The sequence below is a fragment of the Pseudorca crassidens genome, chromosome 9 (genome assembly GCF_039906515.1).
Source record: "Pseudorca crassidens isolate mPseCra1 chromosome 9, mPseCra1.hap1, whole genome shotgun sequence".
Lineage (NCBI taxonomy): Eukaryota > Metazoa > Chordata > Mammalia > Artiodactyla > Delphinidae > Pseudorca > Pseudorca crassidens.
The window spans coordinates 12,445,933-12,464,340 of record NC_090304.1 but is presented as its reverse complement, the minus strand read 5'-3'; the positions used below and the strand labels follow the sequence as shown (position 1 = coordinate 12,464,340).

Below are 18,408 nucleotides of genomic sequence, written 5' to 3'. Positions count from 1 at the left end.
GCGCGTAGCAGGCCCTGAATAGAAGTTTGTTGAATGAGTAAATCAATAAACATTGCTTAATACTCTAAATATAAATGGAAACGTCTAAAGTCAGCCCAACGCCTCCAAATCTCCTTTCTTATAAACTTGATTTGAAGCTCCCTTTGTGTCTTCTCCACATTGCTCATAGGGGCTTTATAAGCATTTGAGCAGTAATTGAGAAGAGTAATGGAGAAGGTCAGGACCCTCAAGCTTTGAACTCCCTGGAGTTCAGACGCAGTGGTACCAGCTGAGATGGCAGGGACTTCACATCCGGGTCCTGTCACGCTGAGTGTCATCCGGGCTTCGGGGGCTGCGCTACCCAAGGAATCCATCAGCCCCTTCTCAGCATCCTTCTCCAACAAGTCTAGTGTGAGAGGGCCCAGAACACGCAGCCCCTGTTTAGGAGACCCCGGCAGGTCTCAGAAGAAGACAGCACAAGCCCAGGGAGGAGAGAAGCTAGAAGTCACCAAAACAAAAATCTCTGCCCCCCCCGCCCCCCGCCAAGTGGTCTAGAGACCCAGATTTTAGTCCCAGCCCCCAATCTGCTCCTCGGACACACTCGGAGATCTGGGCAAGTTTTTCTCTGTCTCTGGCCGGCTCCCCTCCCAGAGCTGGGGTGGGGTGGGCACAAACAAGGATGAGAGCTCTTTCTAGCTCCTGGGAGGGGCTGCGTTCTCTCCTACCCCTTATCTCTGGGTTTTCCTCTGCACAGAGCACCCTCCCCACTCCCCACCCACCCTCCACCCTTCATAGAGAAAGCTCCTGGCATGCCCCTCGTCTCCAGTCCCCCCTGACGCCCAGCCCAGGAGCATTCATTGTCTGCACTAGGCCCTCAGAACTCTTTGTACAGTCCCTCTCTCAGAACTGACCACGCTCCATTATAACCATTCATCCAACTGTCTGTCTCCGCCACCCAACCGGGAGCCCGCGACGTCCTGTTCCCCATTTGATCCTGCACCCAGCGTGCTGCCTCGCACATCGGTAATAAACAAGGACTCGAGTAAACAGATGAGTGAGTGAACAAATGAAGAAATGTGTGTGAACAAACAAAATTATGAAGTGCTCTATAATCTTATATTTTGGATAACCTACCTCAAATTTCCCTGGAGAGTTGGTGAGGTTCTGTTACAGGATCTGTTTTAAAAAAAAAAAAAAATCCAATAGCTTGTTGTTACAGTTGTAAATTCCTGCAGGTTTTCCCTGGTGCATTTCAGAAGAGGGAAAACAAACACCGATACCCCATCCTCCAGCTCCCTCCCTGCCTCCCAATTTCTTCTTCCCACCTACCTCCTCCCTCTCTCCGTCTCTACTCTTTCCTCATTCTCTATCTCGATTTCTCCTTTGCTGTCTCTGTCTCTATTTCTGTCTTCTCACTGTCTCTCTGTCTCTCTTTTTCTGTGTCTCTCTCTGTCTCTCTCTCTCTCATGCATTTTCCACCATTCCCCCTCCCAGCCCCCCGTCCCCCTTCACTGAGGGCTCTCCACGTGTGCCAGGCGTCTTACAGATGAGATCTCACTTTCCATCCCAACCGCCTGGCACTGCCTCATTTGGACTTTTGGAGAAACTCTGGTTAAGAACGTGGGCTTTGGAGTTGGACAGAGGCAGCCGGCTCCAGGCCTGGTTCTTCCATGTAATCGCTGTGTAACCTTGGTCAAGGTACCTGACCAAATTCTCTGAGCCTCCACTCCCTTATTAGCAAAATGAGGTGAAAGTGTCCCTCTCAGAGGGCTGCAGCGGTTCCAGGAGAGAATGGTGGTGAAACGCTACTCTCTGTTATACTATGCAGATTGCTTGGGGGTCATCTGCAAACATCACTGGGACTTGGAGGTCTTTGTGGAAGATGGTGACCACCTGAGGACTGAATGGACGCTCGTGTGATACTGAATGAGTGAATGAATGGATGAGTCTATAGCAGATGATAAATGAACAAAGGGGCAAATGAACGAATGAGTGATAGGTCTACCTCCATGGGAAGAAATGTTGGTACTTCTCCCCTAGACCTGTGCTCTGGGCTCCGACGTGTGTGCCCACTGATTCCACGGCTTTTCAGAGCACAAAAGCTTAGCGGCACCCTGTCCCTTTATTTCCTCTGCCGTCTTCCCTGTTCTCACTCCGATCCTGTCCCTTCTCTGGCGTCTATTTTCTCCATCTTCTCGCCACCCCACCCCCCAGCTTCCTCTCCAGTTTCCCACTCAACTCCTTTTAGGTCGTCTTCTCCGCACTGCTCCCCTCAGCCTACTCGCCCCACTTCCCACCATAACATTTGCAAACTAGGGGTCCCTTCCTTATCCCAAGACACGAGTGTGAGAAAAGGCTTCGGACACAATAGTTACACACACACACAAAAAGGTTTATTTGATGAACCGCAGTGACTAACAGGGTCAAAAAATAGCATAGACGTTCCAAAGAAGGGGCAAGTGGGGCAGCCGGCAGCCTCCTCCACCCTCTGTCCAGGATCACCGACGGGGCCTCAGGGGGCACCTCTTCCCTTCTGGGAGCTTCCTCCAGCCTTGAATGGAGGCTTTGGGGACAGCCCTGGACTGAGAAAGTGAGTCTGTCTGTGGAAGATTCTGGCCTGAGATGGGAAGAATGAGCTGAGATAAGTCCCTTCCCTTCTTCCCCTCCCTCTGCTCCCAGAGCTGGCTCCATCCCACCCAGGGTCAAGATGTCCACTGACATCAAGCTGGGCTCTTCCTGCCTCCATGGCTCATGTCTTGTCCTTCACGTCCAGAGTCCTCCAAGAACAAAACCCGGAACATACACACCCTGCCCTCGGTGCACAAAGGCCCCACAAGCATCTTCATCCTCAAAGCCTCTCTGGCGGTGTGGCTGTCATGCCACCAGTCTTGCTATGACTGCTCCAGTCCCCGTTCCCAGCCCCCCAAGAAGCCAAGCGGTCTGATCCTGACGGGAGGTGAGAAAAAAACCCACCCAGTGCTTTCCACCACATGGCAAGCAGGTGTCCCCCTTTAGGAAGAGGGCTACTGACCCTGGAAAAATAGTGATGAAGGAGATGCTTATAAATTCAAAGCAAGGTTGGCAGGCTTGGGAAAGGGGTCAAGGGAAGCTCCCATTTCCCTCATAGAACTAAGGACAGCGGCGCAGGGACCCAGAGCACAAGACTTCCCCAAGCTTTGGGCGCCAGCTGCTTTGGAAAGGGGTCTCCCTAGAGGGAGCCTGGGCACAAACACAGACTTCTCTCTTAAAGCGCGGACCAGCCGTCAGAGCCCCCAGATCCAGTGGGGGTGGACTCATTTTTATTCTAAATTGCCTCAGCATGTCCCTTCTTCCCTCAGGGATATTGGGTGAAGAGCAGAGATCTGGAGAGTGGGGCGGGGGGGGGGGTGGGGGGTGGGTGAGTTCATCCAAGTGACAAGTAACACGGGCACACCACTCTCCGTGCGATGCTCATCCTCGTTTACACACATGTGCGCACACAAAGCAAGCGTCCCACCCCCACCAAAGTGACCCCTGGCACCCACTCACACCAGTGCCCAAGAAAAACATCCTGGAGATGTCGGGATGGGGTGGAGAGACGGGGAGAGAGCCGCGGCTCACGGTTCTGGAGGAGGTTGGAGGGATGAGGACTTGGGGAGGGAACCGAAGCAGCATTTAGACGAAATGCAGACTCCCCCTCTTTCTCCATCTTCCCTTCCCAGCTCCCCATTCATATCATGAAACCAAGGAGCCTGCTGCTTCATCAACCCCATTGCCCTCCAGTCCCCACAGAAAATAGAGGATGAAATAAAAGGGTCTAAGGAAATCTGCAGAAAGCATATCTAGTTGGCATCGTGGAGGGGCTGCAGGAAGGGAGGCCCCCTTCGTGGACAGCTCTACCTCCAGTGCCTGAAAGGACAGCGCAGCGCTCCAATTTGGAGGGAGGCTCTGGGGCCCTCAGCTGCAGAGACGGGAGCAGTCATTCTGCTGACACCCAGCCCGCCTCCTGCCCGGCCATTCGGCCGTTCTCCCATTCCCTCCCGGGGCACTCAGGGAACCGGACAAAGCGCTTGAACAGGGGCAGTGTTTGCAAGCTTCAGGAGTCTTAACCCTTAGGAGCCCTTCAGAGCGAAGAAGTAAAAATGGAAAGGAGGGGCTGAACGAGGAAGACGAGCTATGGGAGAGGGGGTGGGAGCCAGGAGGTACGGATTCTGAGTAAAAATTGCAGAGAGAAAGGGGGAAACAGAGAGAGGAAGAGGGGCGAGAGACCTAAAAGGAAACGGGGGGAGGAAAAAAAGCTGCAGATCCAAGAAAAATGCTGGGGGGAAACGAACTTTTACTGAGCCAGGACACACACATCACTTTAGTTTCTCCATTGTATACACGTAGAGAAACTGCGTCTCAGAGAGTTGAAGAGACTGCGGCAAGGTCAGTCTCACAGAGACTGAGTGGCAGAGCCCGGGTCTGCAGGGCTCAATCTCTCTCCACTAAACCACAAACCTCTGAACCAGAGCAAAGGGAAAAGGAGGACAAGGACACAGGCAGGAGGCAGGGAAAGGAGTCAAGTGCAAGAGAGAAGGTGCCCCCGGCGACCTGACCTTCAGAGAGCAAGGGCAAAGGCTGGGGCCGGGCAGAGGGCACCAGGCGCCCGCGATCCCAGCCCTAGTCAACCACGAGGGTCTCTTGGCTGTAGGGGATGGATTTCTCCTGCGTCGGCTCTCCGCCCTTCCCGCTGCCGGGGCCGGGCCCCTGGCTGTGCCCGGAGGAGTAGCTGGCCGACTTCTCCCCACTGCTGCTGTGGGAGGCTCCCCCGCACCTGCTCTGTCCCCAGCAGAGCACGGAGGCGCAGGCCTGGCGGAAGCGCAGGTCGAAGAAGGCGTAGAGGAAGGGGTTGAGGCAGCTGTTGACGTAGCTGATGCAGGTGCAGTAGGGGAAAACGTTCAGGAGGAAGATGTCGAAGTCGCAGGGCCAGTGCAGCAGGCTGCCCAGCATGTAGAGCGTCTTCACCAGGTGGTAGGGCGTCCAGCACAGGGCGAACGTCAACACCAGCACCACGATGATACTCAGGAGACGGCGCCGCTTCCGCAGGCCCTCGATGCGCTCCTTGCGGAAGTGGCCGGCGATGGTCTGGGCGATGAAGAAATAGCAGGTGAGCATGACGATGAAGGGCACCACGAAGCCCACGGCGGTGGACGAGACGCCCAGGCCCACCTCCCAGGCCCACTCGGAGCTCGGGCCGGCCACCATGGAGTAGTCCATGAAGCACTGCACCCTGGTGCTGTTCTCCACGTGGAGGATGGTGCCGGTGGAGCGGAACACCATGACCGGCACGGCCAGGAGGGCGGCCAGCGCCCACAGGACGGCCGTGGCCGCGGCCCCGCTCACCCGCAGCCGCAGCCGGGCGTTGGCCACGGGCCTCACGATGGCCAGGTAGCGGTCGAAGCTGAGGCCGGTGAGACAGAAGACGCTGGCGTACATGTTGACGAAGATGAGATAGCTGCTGAGCTTGCAGGCGAACGCCCCGAAGGGCCAATCGTAGTCCCGGTACGTGTAGGTGGCCCACAGCGGCAGGGTCACCACGAAAGTCAGGTCGGCCACCGCCAGGCTGGCGATGAAGATGTCAGCCGAGCGCCTCTTCTCGCGGCTGCTCCGAAACAGGGTCCAGAGCACCAGGCCGTTGCCCGTGGTGCCCAGCAGGAACACCAGCATGTAGATGGCAGGGATGAGGGCCCCCGAGGACTTCCAGTCCGCGTACTCACACTCAGACTGGTTGTCCACCCCGTAGTAGTTGTCGAAATCGCCACCTTCCTCCATGCTGGGGAGCCAAGTCGGGCACGGGGTCCCGGGGGTACCAGCTCCGTGGCTGTGTCGCGCCAACTCAGCAAGTACCCTCAGCTGCTGGCTGGAGCCTCGGAGGGCAGGCGGGAAGGGCTGGAGGTGTCCAGAGCCCTTCCTAGCAGCAGATGGAGCTGCCTCTGGCTCCTCTGGACCCTGAAGGATGCCTCCCTCCTGCAGGCTTCCCTCCACCCGCTCCTGCCCTGCCCCAGCCTCAGCTCAGACACTTCCTCGCGCCCTCCTGAGTCTCTGTCTCCTCCTTGGCTGTCCCTCCCTCCTCCCACCTCCAGACCAGCCCCTCACTTGTGAGTCTTAGGATCTTGAAGTTACAGCCCACTTTTTTTTTTTTCCTTCTTGTCCCTGGGCAAGTGGACCAGATTGACCCCTGCAGTGCTGGGCAGAATGTTATCTGTGGTTTGCAGCCTGCTCTCCTCCTGGCCCAGTTTCTCTCCCTCCAGTTTCCTCTGGTGTTTGGAGAAGCCCTCCTCAGTCCTCTGCACCCTCCTGTTCTCACCCCCTCCCAGGCCCTCTAAATGGGGCAAATTATGCAGATTGAAACCCAGCCTGAGCTGGAGCCGGGGAGGGGGCGAGGAGGGTGTGAGATTTCGCAGGATGGTCTCAGCCTCTGGCATGCCCTCCTGGTAGGCCGGTCTGTCTCCTCCGTGCTCCACCCTCCCCTCCCCTCCCGCCCTCCCAGCCCCACCCCGAGCAGACTTCCCTCTATCCTTCCCCTCACACCCTCCTCCTTTACACCTCGGCTTTGACCCTCTCTCTGTGGGGATGTTTGTGGTCTACAGACCCAGTTATAGAGGGATTTGTCTGCGATTCATAAGCTGTTAGCAGATTGCAGTTTTCAGATGGCACAGGAAGTTTTAGAGGGTCAAGGAGAGAGTCAGAGAAGAAACCTCAGACGACAGTATCTCTAATCAAGCTACTAAATCTATGGCTTGAAACTGAGGGGGGAAACTGAGGCTGAACAAGGTAAATGTCTTGCCCAAGTTCACAGGATAAATTTTGTTTTGCTTTTGTTGTTTGCTTTTCTTCTTCTCCAAGCACCGAATTCAGTGCCTGGCAGGTAGTAGGTGGTCACTAAATGGTTGTTGAGTGAATAAGTAAGTGGATGGATGAATCAGGGAGTGAGTGAAAAGAGGAGTCCATATAAAGAAGAACGGGTGTTTGAATTACTATGCAGTGAAAACACGGATACATTTCGGTCCCTGAGTTCTTACTGCCGTACATAGACCAGACAGGGCATGTGGGGGTCAGGAAGTCATAACTGAAGGAAGAGGCAGAAAAACGGGTAACCATTTAGTAGATGCTGTGGGCACAATCCCATAGAAACTGGCTTTGCCCTGTCCGTTGGCCTCTCCAGGACCTCTGGGCAGGAAGGAGAGAATGAGACACAAGATAAGATTAAAACTATGCACCCCTGAGAGTGGAGAAGGCCATCTAAAGTTGGGCAAGAGTGAGATGAAGCAAAATCCGGAGATGAGTCTCGGCCACATTCAAAGCAAAAGGCTTACAGAATTAGAATCTGTTATCTCAAGAAGCGTCAGTCAGAAAAATCATCGCCAGAGGTCTTAAGACAGGGACCCCAAACTCAAATACTCACAAGGACCAGGCTAAGAATGTATCTGGGTAAAACAAGCAGCCTGAGACAACAGGGAGTGGTGGAGGCTGGCAAGAGGGGCAAGCACACTCTATCAGGAGGAAGACTCCTGGGCTCCAGTCTCCACTTGCCACACAGAAATGTGGAAGCTACCAGGACCATGCCTTCTGATCTTTCTACATAATTTCAAATTCTAGATTTTATGAGAAATTTCCAGATTTGTAAATTTGGGGAATTCATTCCATTTTTTAAAAATAAGAGGGCAGGACAAGTAAAACATGTCCCCAGGCCCCCAGTTGGTGCTCTTTGAACGGCAGCTTACCCCGAACAGAAGGAAGCAGAAAAACAGGAAGGATAGGCCGGGAGGAAGAAACACAAAATGCAAAGCCGGGGAAATGAAAACAAGCACGGCCAAAGCCTCAGAGGGTAACGGGGAGACGCAAGAAAGGAGAAGCAGAGAAGGATAAGGAGGGTCCTGAGGATCTCGGATGCCCTTTCCCGAAAGGCAACGTGCAGATGCGAACTGTTGGTGTTTCCCGTGAGGATTAATTATTGAGTGCTTACTACATGCTAGACATTCTTCTAAACATTTTCTATTTTATATGTCTTCATGATCTCTTTTAATCAGCAGAAACACTTTAGAAAGTAGGTACCCTCATTCAACTCAATTTACAGATAAGGAAACTGAGGGACAGGGAGGTGAAGTGACGTGGCCAAGGTCAGATCAGAATTTGAACCAAGGCTGTCTTGAGTCTATGAACTAAACCACTACGTTCCCAAAGAAAAAACTCCAACCCGTTTCAAACTGGGGGATTTGCCATCTGTAGAGAGCATAACAATGTAGGATGGTGCTGGGATACCTGTGGTTTGCTTTGAAATAAGCTCTCTTGGGTGAAATTAAAAATAGATTGACTAAAGTATGTTCGAGATACTCCCCACTCTTGATTAAACAGAGTATAAGACACTGCCAGGCAAGAGTCAGTGCACCTTAGCCTGATCTAGAAACCGCCCTGTGACCAGCTATTCCCAAAGGGGATTTCCAGTCGCCTGAGGCCAGGTAGAAAGTTAACAGGACCAGCCTCTGGAATCGTGGCAGTCTGCAACATGGTGGTCCGGGCACCCAATAGGACCCAGAGCTGGGGCTTCCTTGATCTCACAATACACAGGGTAGGGATTGCTTGGGGCCTGCTTGCTCCTGCACGTTTGTCTGACAGAAGACTGTGCAGGTGGCAGAGGGGCTGTCATTATAACCTGACAGCAGGCTTCGGTGAAAATGGTTAACCTTCCGCCATGTTAGACTTCTTCAGTGATTACCTTGACCTATCAAAAGGGACCTAGGTGTCGAGCAGGAATCCGCTCAGGTCAGGTCACAAGAGATGGCCCTTCCAAGATAGAGGCCAAATGGAAGCAGGCTCAAGAGGGAGGGGATGTGGGGATGTATGTATACATATAGCTGATTCACTTTGTTGTACAGCAGAAACTAACACAACATTGTAAAGCAATTATACTCCAATAAAGATATTAAAAAAGAATAAAAAGAAAATGCAAAATAAATAAATAAAATGACCAAAAAAAAAAAATGCAAGACCCCCAGTGAATCCAGAGCGTCTCTGGTTTTCTCAGAAAGATGTAGGCACTTGTGCCCTTTGCAGTTAGGAACACAGAAGGAGGTGGGCAAGAGTGTCCCCCAAATCGGCCAGCTGTTCCTGGCTGCTCCCACTTGAATTCCGAGCCAGACAGGAGCCCAGAGACCCTGCTGGGAGAGGAGACGGATCCATCTCTCTAATCCTCTGGCCTCCAGGCTCTCTGACTCAGAGAAGCAGTTAATCTCACCAGAAGAACCAGACTCACTGAGATGGGAGGGAATAGGGAGCCAGGGCTGGGAGGGGGTCATTGACTGGGGCCAGAGAGGGTGGGGTGCTGATAAGATCTGGCCCCCAGCCGAGAACCAGCTGGAACCGGATGGCCTGAGTGCCCTGCCACGGCAGCCTGAACGGGGTAGGATCGGCCAGCCCTGCTCCCTCACCCTGCCTGACACCCAAGGCGCCTGTCACCCAAAACAGAAGATGCAAGTTTACTCAGTGGGCCGAGCAGCTGAAGGCTGACCTCACGTGCCCCCAGGGCTCTGAAGTTAGCCCTCTCCAGACAGAGAGTACATGGGCAGAGCCTGCTTTTCATTTCGGTCCCCCCTGAACTTGGCACTGGTATATAGCTGCTGAGTTAGAACCAAAGGAATGCGCTCAGGGAAAGGATAGAAGAGGTTGGGTCTTCACCGCAGCGCTGCTCTACTGCACGAACAAGGGCACCTTTTTGCTGAACTGAGCTAGAAGAACCTACCGTGAGCCACCCGGCAAAGCAGCAGCAAGGCCAGACCCTCGGCCACTGTCCTCACACGCCCCACCGGGGTTGGCCGGAGCTGGAGAGGCCGAGCACGTTTCCCCCGGGACTTGCCCCTCTCGTGGGTGATTTCTTTGGGAAACTGTGATGAGCCTGGCAGCCCAGCGCCCCAGACCTGCTGTGGGCCCTTTGAGGGGCGCCCAGACTGCTGGGGTGGGGGTGGGGTCCAGTGACTCCACAGCCCTCACCCACCCCACCTCCAGGGTTGTCCCTGGCCTAGAAGGCAAAGAGTGCCTTGGCCCTGCGCCCGGGCCGTGTGCGACTGCGCACACTTGCGGCTGGGGTGGAGCTGCTCGTGAGCGGGCAGGACCTGTGCGCGCCCCGGGTGCGCCTGCGCGCTGAGCGCGGCATTCGAGCACGTAGTGTGTGGTGGGGTCAGGGACCTGCAGCAACAGCCTCTTCGAGGGCAGGAAAGGCGGTTAATGGAGTCTCTCTAAGGGCTTGGGATGAGGGGAAAGGCTGAACCTCGCCCAGACCTGGCCCCAAGCCTGGGTGCAGGACATCAAAGCAGAGGCTTGCTTTTCTCTGCCCCTCGCTGACTTCTCACCTCCTCCCCCAGCTGCCCGCTGCAGCCCCCTCACTTCACAGGTCTGCTTTGAACTCAGCTTCGGAACTCACCCAGGGCACCAGGGCCCTGTTCTCCCCTTCCCAAGGGGCAGCAGCTGTGTCCCTCACAGCTGGTGGTGTCATCTGAGGAGAAGGGGAGGGCAGGCGAGGGAAGCAGGCGGGGTGCCCAGCCCACTCCCTTTCCTCCAGCCACACTCCCTTCCCCATCCCATCTTATCTGACCGAAAGCAAATGGGCAGCTGCCTTCTGACCATTAAAGCAGAGCCCCCTTGGCAGCCCCTTCTCCCCTGGCCATTTGGTGTCCTTCAGACTCCCAGGCCAGTCTCCGGAACTCCTGGATCTCCTGAGCTCTGGGGACAGCAAATGCAGGAAAACCCACCGGCCTGGGAGCCAGGAAATACGAGTCCCAATTTCATCTTGATCACGAATTCATTCACTCAACAAATACTTACTGAGCAGCTACTATAGTGTGAACAATTCAGACCGTGTCTCCGATCTCCTGCACGTATATCCTAGAGGCCGGAACGAGACAAAATAGATGCGCAGTAAGGAAACGCGATGAAATCTATGGATAACGACAGAGAAAATACACGGAAAGGGGATGATTTTTGACAGGGTAGACCACGGGAGTGCAGGGCTTGGGAGTCGCTGACATTCTAGCTGGAACCTGAATGACTAGCTTGCTGTGTGACCCTAGACAAGGCTCTTGCCCTCCCTGAGCCTCAGTTTCCCTGTTGGTACATGAGGACATTGAACCAGCCAGAGCTAGCTTTCTGTGACTCTGGGAATTGTGGCAGTGGCTCCCAGAGGCGTTTGAAGAAGTGGATTTCCTGCTAAAAAGGTCAAAAGAGAGAGGCAGACTGACTCGGTGGAAGTCAGTGATGGGCAGGACCTTTCCTTATCTCCTCACCCACCCCTCTCACGCCTTCACCCACCATTACCCACACCCCCCCCCCCACGTAGCATGGCACCTGTACACAGTGGGCATCTAATAAATACACAGGGACCATTAGGCTGCAGCCAGAAGGACCAGCATTTCTATAACTTCAGAAGCCCTGTGAAGTCAGGGCTTTCTCTAAGACCACCTGGATGGAGGGCTAGTTTCCCATGACTTCGAAGAGAAAGGACTCCCTAAATTGCATTGAGGCCATTGATTCCGAAGATGAGGTGATGGCCCTTAAGAGGAGAGTAATGGGGGAGAGGAAGTAGCACAGGGCCAGCATCAGCATTTCATAAAACATTTTGGAAATGACACCTTCCCCGCCTCCCCCTTAGGGAGATAACCCTCTCTGCATGTCAAGCTTGGATTTTCACACCTCGAAGTGGTAATTCTGGTGCCTACGTGCTGCTCAGGATTCTCTGATGAATAAAAGCTAGAAAGATGAATTCATCGTTATTTAATAAACGGAGCGCGCTAGATAAACAGAATCCTCCCAAATGCTAACTCATTTGTGGGGGGAGGACAGGAAAGTAGGTAAAGTGGCCTTTGCCCGTGAAAAAGCTTTGCAGTCACTCATCTGTTGCATATACTTGACTTTGCCGATGAGGAAAGTGAGGCCCGTGGAGGGAAAGGGAATTCCTCCAGGTGTCCCCACGGGATCAAGCACGCTGTCCCCTGTGCCACTCTGTCTTCCCCTCGCATCCCTAAAGGTTGCATTCAGAGGAAGGCTTTCTTCCTTGGAGGCTGAGAAGAGGGCTGGCAGGAGGCAGGAGGACAGGAAACAGCGCAGAGGCCGGAAAGAGGTCAGGAAGAGGCGGACGGGACCCGACCCCCGCTCGCACCCAGCTCTATCAGCCTTCAGGAGAGCAACAGGGTGTTTCCAAAAATATTTACAGTGAGTCTAAATTAACAAAGTACTGTATCAGTGCTGACAATGGGAGGATGTGGGGCGGAGCCCTCCAGGGGAGAAGACCAACACAATCAGCCCAGAGGCTGCCCAGGGGCGACTGAGCTTCGGGAAGGCCAGCCTGGCACCAATAACCGAGGAAGTCAAGCCCTTCACCCTGGGGCCAGAGCAGGAGACAGCGCTGCCCATCCAGGCTGCCTGGAGCCCACACTTCCCAGGGACAGGGAGACATCCTAGATTCTCAGAATTGCAAAGAGCACCATTAGCCTGCCACCCTGCCCCAATCCAGTGCAGAAATCTCCTCGACAGCACCCCGGTCCGAGGGCCATCATTCAGGGGCCTCTCGAATACCTCTGTTCACCAGACACCCACTCCTGCCGCTGGCAGCCCATTCCCAGTCCAATTTGGGGCATCACTGCTCATTCAACAGTGTTACCTTCAATAGAGCAGAGTGGTTCAGAGCATAGCACAGCCGCTCACCAGTCACATTGCCATGGGTGAGCAGCCCAATCATTTCAAGGCTTGGTTTTCCCATCTGTACAATGGGAGTCACTCTAGTATCTACCTTATGGGGTTGACATGAGGTTCAACAGGAGAGTAGAGGTAAGATACCCAACTTGGAGGGAATGCCACGGAGGCAGAAAGACACGGGCAAAAGTGCAGAGATGCGAAAGAAAGAGCTTCAAATGTCACGGGGTTAAAGTTAAATAAGGCTGGGAAAGCCAACCACCATTATGTTGCCATTAAAGTGTCACCAGAGAGCTGGACCTGCACTGTCTGGTACATTACCCACTCACCACAGTAGCTATCAAGCACTAGAAAAGTGACCAGGGTGAATGGGGATGAGCTACAGGTATAAAATATACGATGGGCTTCAACGTACAAAGAAAAGAATATAAGAGATCACATTAGTAAGTTTTTCTATTGATTACATATCAAATTATAATATTTTGGATGTATTGAGGTAAATAAAATATATTATTAAAAGGAATTTTAATAATTTTATTTAAAGGAATTTTGTTTCCTTTTTTAATGTGACTACTAAAAAAATTAAAAGTACACGTGTATTTTGTGCAGAACTTTTTGCGAATATCTCTGATTTTCTTCAGAGGAAAATTCTTTTGCATGATATCACCATGTTAAGAGAATGAACATTTTTAAGTTTTGTCATGCGCCTGCAGGAATCTGGATCAGTTTACACTCCTAACAATAGTACCTGAGAGTGCTTATTCCACTGCACCCATAGTAACGTAGGATCTGACCATTAATCTGCCAATTTAATAGCAAACAATCTCATCTCATCATTAATTTTTGTCTATTTGATTAATGATGCTTTCATTAAGGTTGAACTTCTGTGCACATGTTCATTAGCATCTATATTTCTTTTGTGATTAGCTTGTTCATGTCCTTTGTCCACTTTTATTTTAGAATGTTTACACTTTACATGGTGACATATGAAAGCATCTATATGTAAAGGATAAAAACTCTTGTCATGTGTATTTCAAATATGAAAAGTAGAGAGACATAAGTAAAAGTCATAATAATAAAAAAAACTATACTTCAATTAAAAAAAAAAGAAAAAAGAAAAAGTACACGTGTAGTTCCCAATATATTCTTATGGGGCAGCGCTGAGCTAAAGGATCAGATCTAAGCTTTAAGACGTTCACTCCGGAGCCATCTTGGAATGGGCAGGCTCATTAGGAAACAGCTGTCTAAACCAAACAGCTGTCTAAACTAAGGAGAGAACTCAGATTTTTTTGGTCCCAAGGTAGAATCAGGAGGGATGTGATTTCTCTTGTCCTTACATGAGAGCTCCACGTAAATACAGTAATAAATAAATACAGTATACAAATAAAGTAATAAGTAAAGCTTAGCACATTCTGAGAGGTAAAGTTTATCAGGCACTGCAAACACATATTTAAATGCTTTTCCCAATGTAATTTCACAAAAATTTTTTAAATTCATAAAAATTTTATAAGGTATTAGAAAAAAAACTTATGGTTACCAAAGGGGAAAGGTGGGGGTGAGGGATGAATTAGGAGGTTGGGATTAATACATACACGTTACTATATATAAAATAGATAATCAACAAGGACCTACTGTATAGCAAGGAACGCTACTCAGTACTCTGTGGTGACTTACATGGGAGAAGCAACTGAAAAAGAATAGATATATGTATAACAGATTCATTTGCTGTACACCTGAAACTAACAGAACATTAAAAATCAACTATACTCCAATATAAAATAAAAATGTTTTAAATAACATAAAATATATAGTTCTAGTAATTAGATTAGACTAATTAGACTCTGATTAGAATAAATCAGTCATGAAACAAAAATATTACAGGTGGGAGAAATAAAAGGAGATTAAAAAGTAAAAACAAAAAAATGTATAAGATAATTTACATTATGATTCCCATTTTACAGATTAGTAAAGCAAGGTTCAGAGAGTCACATCACTAGCTGAGGAGAAAGCAGCTTCTGTGTACCAGAGGGAGGATTTGAACTCTCAGCTTAGACTCCAGAAGCCTGAACGCTCTATAGCCAGGATATACTCTCTCGATGCAGGACTCCGCTTCTGCACCCAAATAGTGCCTGCTTGTGATTCACTGAAGGGGGATGCCAGAGGAATCTCCTACACGGAGCCAGCTTTCTCCTGCACGGCAGTGTTAGCTCAATTGCAAGCAGCCTGTCTGCACCGTGAGGTTGAATTTAAAAAACAAATTCACCTAGGGCTGTCATCCAGGGCTCACAAGAATTCACAGGACTATAATAGCAACATGATCATTTGCAAGACCAACATGCTTTGCGATGATTTAAAAAGTAAACTCTGAAAGCAAAAAGCCTGGTTTCAAGTCCTGGCTCTGCTACTGTACCTCTCCAAGCCTTGATTTCATGAACTATAAAAGGCAGGTAATAACAGACAACAGTGGTCAGAATTCTGAGATACAAGAGATAAAAAGACTTAGGTCTGTGCCTGGCACAGAGCAATTGCTCAGTAAACATCGCCTTTACAATGATCTCACTTAATCCTCACAATAACCTTATGGGATAGGGAGGGTCCTTTAAGGTAAATAGGAATGATAACATTCCCAGTTGGCAGATGCAGAAATTGAGGCACACACTGAGCTCTCAGGAGGACTTGGTGGCCTTGGGTCAGAGGTGGGAGCCCAGAGGCATCACAGGCAAATGTAAAGAAAACTGCGTTTCAGGGCCTAAGACTACAGTTTCACTTGGTGATGGTCCGAATTGTGTTCTGGTGACTCAGGAAGAAAAAGAGAAAGAAATTGAGGCACAAAGAAATTTGTCCACTTTCCTAAATTTCCAAGTATAGGAAGTAGGATTCAAACCTTGGATGGCTGTTTCCAGGGTCTGCAGTCTTTTCTGGGGGGGAAGGGGTGGTTGCAGTCTTAATCACCATGGTATACAGGTTGTGAAGTCATATTTTTTGAACAATTGGTGAAGTCATATTTTTTTTCTTGCTCTTTTTAAATGACATTTCCTTAGTTTCTTGAGCTAGGAAAGCTGCCTGATCTACCTGCCCAATGCTTGGATAGCATCCAGTGGGATAGTCAACCGCTTGCTGTGAGCACAGAGGGGTGGCTGTCTCTGGATGCCACAGGGATCGGCTGATGAGTCACCCATCAGCTCCAGGGCTCCAATGGTACCACAGGTATGCAATGGCAACTACCTTTGCCAAGAAGGCACGAGGCAGGTGCTACAGCATCTCCCACTTTTGTGACCACTGAGGCCCAGGAGTGGTTGGGGAGATGGAAATAAGCACCGGACACGGGTGTCCCTGCCAGACAGGAGCGCAGAGCGGCCTCCCGAGGTCTATCCTGGGCCTGGCTGTTAGCTGCAATGCTTCTAACTGCTGGGCGATGCTGCCCTCTGGTGGTCATGATCTGGTACTCCGCCTTGACCTTCCTCTGAGCCCGATTCCCAGCACTGGCTTTCCGGCCTTGCCTTGGGTTCAGAGACGCCACAAGCTGAGCCCCTGGGTTGCGGGGGCTCAGGTAAGGCAGACCTCTCCTTCCCCTAGGCTCCCACGGCATCTGGAATTGCCATCCCCAGAATCTTCCAGTTCTGGGGCTGTGCTAGGAATCCTTAGCAAAGAGGACTTACAGTCAAATCGGCTGAAGATTCTGGGGCTGAGCAGGTCTTAGAAACCAGCTCTGGCCCCCAGTACCCTGGAGAATCAAGCCCTAGGCCCCTACACCCAGCTCAGTGTTTTAAGCTATGTATTCTCTCCTGAAATGTGATTACATTGCACTGCAATTATCCAATATCATATTATGACACTGATATAGGAAAAGAAGTGTTCTTGTCATTTTCTCTTTGGATGGTACAGGAGTAAAACACAGAGACACTGAATCATCCTCAATATTATTCATGACTCTCCATCAAGCATGTCATTCTGTAAAGATACACATGAAAGGGGAAAATGTAACTCTGTTTTATTAAAAAAAATTATGGACTAGAAAGAGACTAAGGAACCTTTGTTAGAATAAATAAACTGACAATTGATTAGAGAAAGGGTGACAGTCAAATCCCTGGAGGCAAGACTCGCATTGCTGAGCACCTAGCGCCACCTTGTGGTTGCTTTCAGGATAGCAACCCCAGCCTCCACTCTGCCTGCTTCATCCACCGTTTAAGACATACTGAGAATTTCTTATCAGAACCGTTTATCTCCATCAAATTTGTACTGAAACCTCTCCTATTACACCCACTTATTGTAGCATGAAAAAAAAAGTGGAAATACAGTTGAATGGGCCCAAGCAATAAGTGCGAGTCTAGAAATATTCTTCATTCAACCCCTCTTAGCTATTCCAGTCTTAGCCACGTAGAAATTTAACTAATCACATCTCTTAAAATATGTGCATGCCTTTTTTCCTCTTTCTCTCTCTGGAAATATACCCTATTTCTCAGGCACCAGCCACTCAGATAAGAAGTGATCTTCAGCACAGACAGGTGTAGGGACAGAGCCAGTAAGTGGCTGAGCCAGGCTGGAGCTCCAGGCGCCTGTGACTCACGTTAACGAAGGTTTACTGCATTTTTCCTCTGTATGCGCTAAGCTCACTGGTGAGTCAGAACACTACCTAGGCCTCTACCTTCAAAAGACTGAGAGCCTTGTGGGGAAGACAAACATCTACTAATGACGTAAACAAGCAAAGCTGCAACTGTAGAAAGTCTTACAAGGACAGTTCCTTTCCCACAGCCAGAGGCTGGCTCTTAGAGGCTTTAAGTACTGAAAAGATTATGACCTCTTCCATAATCAATTTAGGATAAAAACAAGCAGAATCAAAAGATAAGTGTAGGGGAATTCCCTGGTGGTCCAGTGGTTAGGACTCCACATTTTCACTGCCGAGGGCGCAGGTTCAATCCCTGGCTGGGGAGCTAAGATCCCACAAACCCGTGGCACAGCCAAATATATATATATATATATAAGTGTAGTGAAATTTCAAAAAGTCTTGTCTTTCCCATGATGATTTCTTTGAAATTAGCATCTTACGAAAAATTAAGAGTGACCATGTTTCACTAACGCCTGAAATACAAAATACATACTTAGTCTGCTTTTTGGGGAATCCAGGACTGGATACATATATAATAGGAGTTTGTCCCAGTCAGGAAAATCAAGAAAGACTTTCCTGAGAAAAGGTAACTGCTCTGAGAGCTTCAAGGTGAGAAGGCGGGTAGGAGAAAAGGATGGCAAGCACTGGGCAGAGCATGTGCAAAGGTCCTGTGGCAGCCTGGAGCTTCAGAAAGCCGAGGCCAAAAGTAGGCAGGTGAGGCTGGAACAGAGGACAATGAAGGGCCAGGCCACACTGGCTTTGTGGGCCACCTTGAGGTGTTTCATCTTCATCCTCCAAGCAATGGAAAGCTGTCGAAGGGTTTACATTAGCAGGGCATGGTGACAAGATCCAGTTGGTGTTACAGAAAAGCCACTCAGGCCGTATGTGGGAAATGGATATGAAGGAGGACAAGAGTTCAATTAGGAGACGTTTGTCCCCACGGAAGATGATAGAGGCTCTGATTAAGAGCGTGGTGGTCCAAATGGAGAGAAGCGAATAGATTACGGAGATATTGGGGATCAGATGCAGGTCTAAGGACAAGGGAGCTGTCAGGGTGCCTCTTAGGTTTCTCACTTGCTGGAACTAAATGAATAGGGGTGTCATTCACGGAAACAGGGTGT

The 18,408-nt window shown here is 50.5% G+C and overlaps 1 protein-coding gene across 1 annotated transcript; it reads right to left on the bottom strand.

The window, feature by feature from the left end:
• Positions 1–2,350: 2,350 nt before the first annotated feature.
• On the bottom strand, positions 2,351–6,041 carry APLNR (apelin receptor). The gene has a single exon (XM_067748995.1). It carries the CDS (start codon positions 5,770–5,772, stop codon positions 4,621–4,623), a length of 1,152 nt encoding a protein of 383 aa, XP_067605096.1. The 5' UTR covers positions 5,773–6,041; the 3' UTR covers positions 2,351–4,620.
• Positions 6,042–18,408: the final 12,367 nt, after the last annotated feature.

What these genes read in the sequence shown, in the direction of transcription:
- APLNR (XM_067748995.1), bottom strand. Translation starts at nt 5,772, where the DNA reads ATGGAGGAAGGTGGCGATTTCGACAACTACTACGGGGTGGACAACCAG.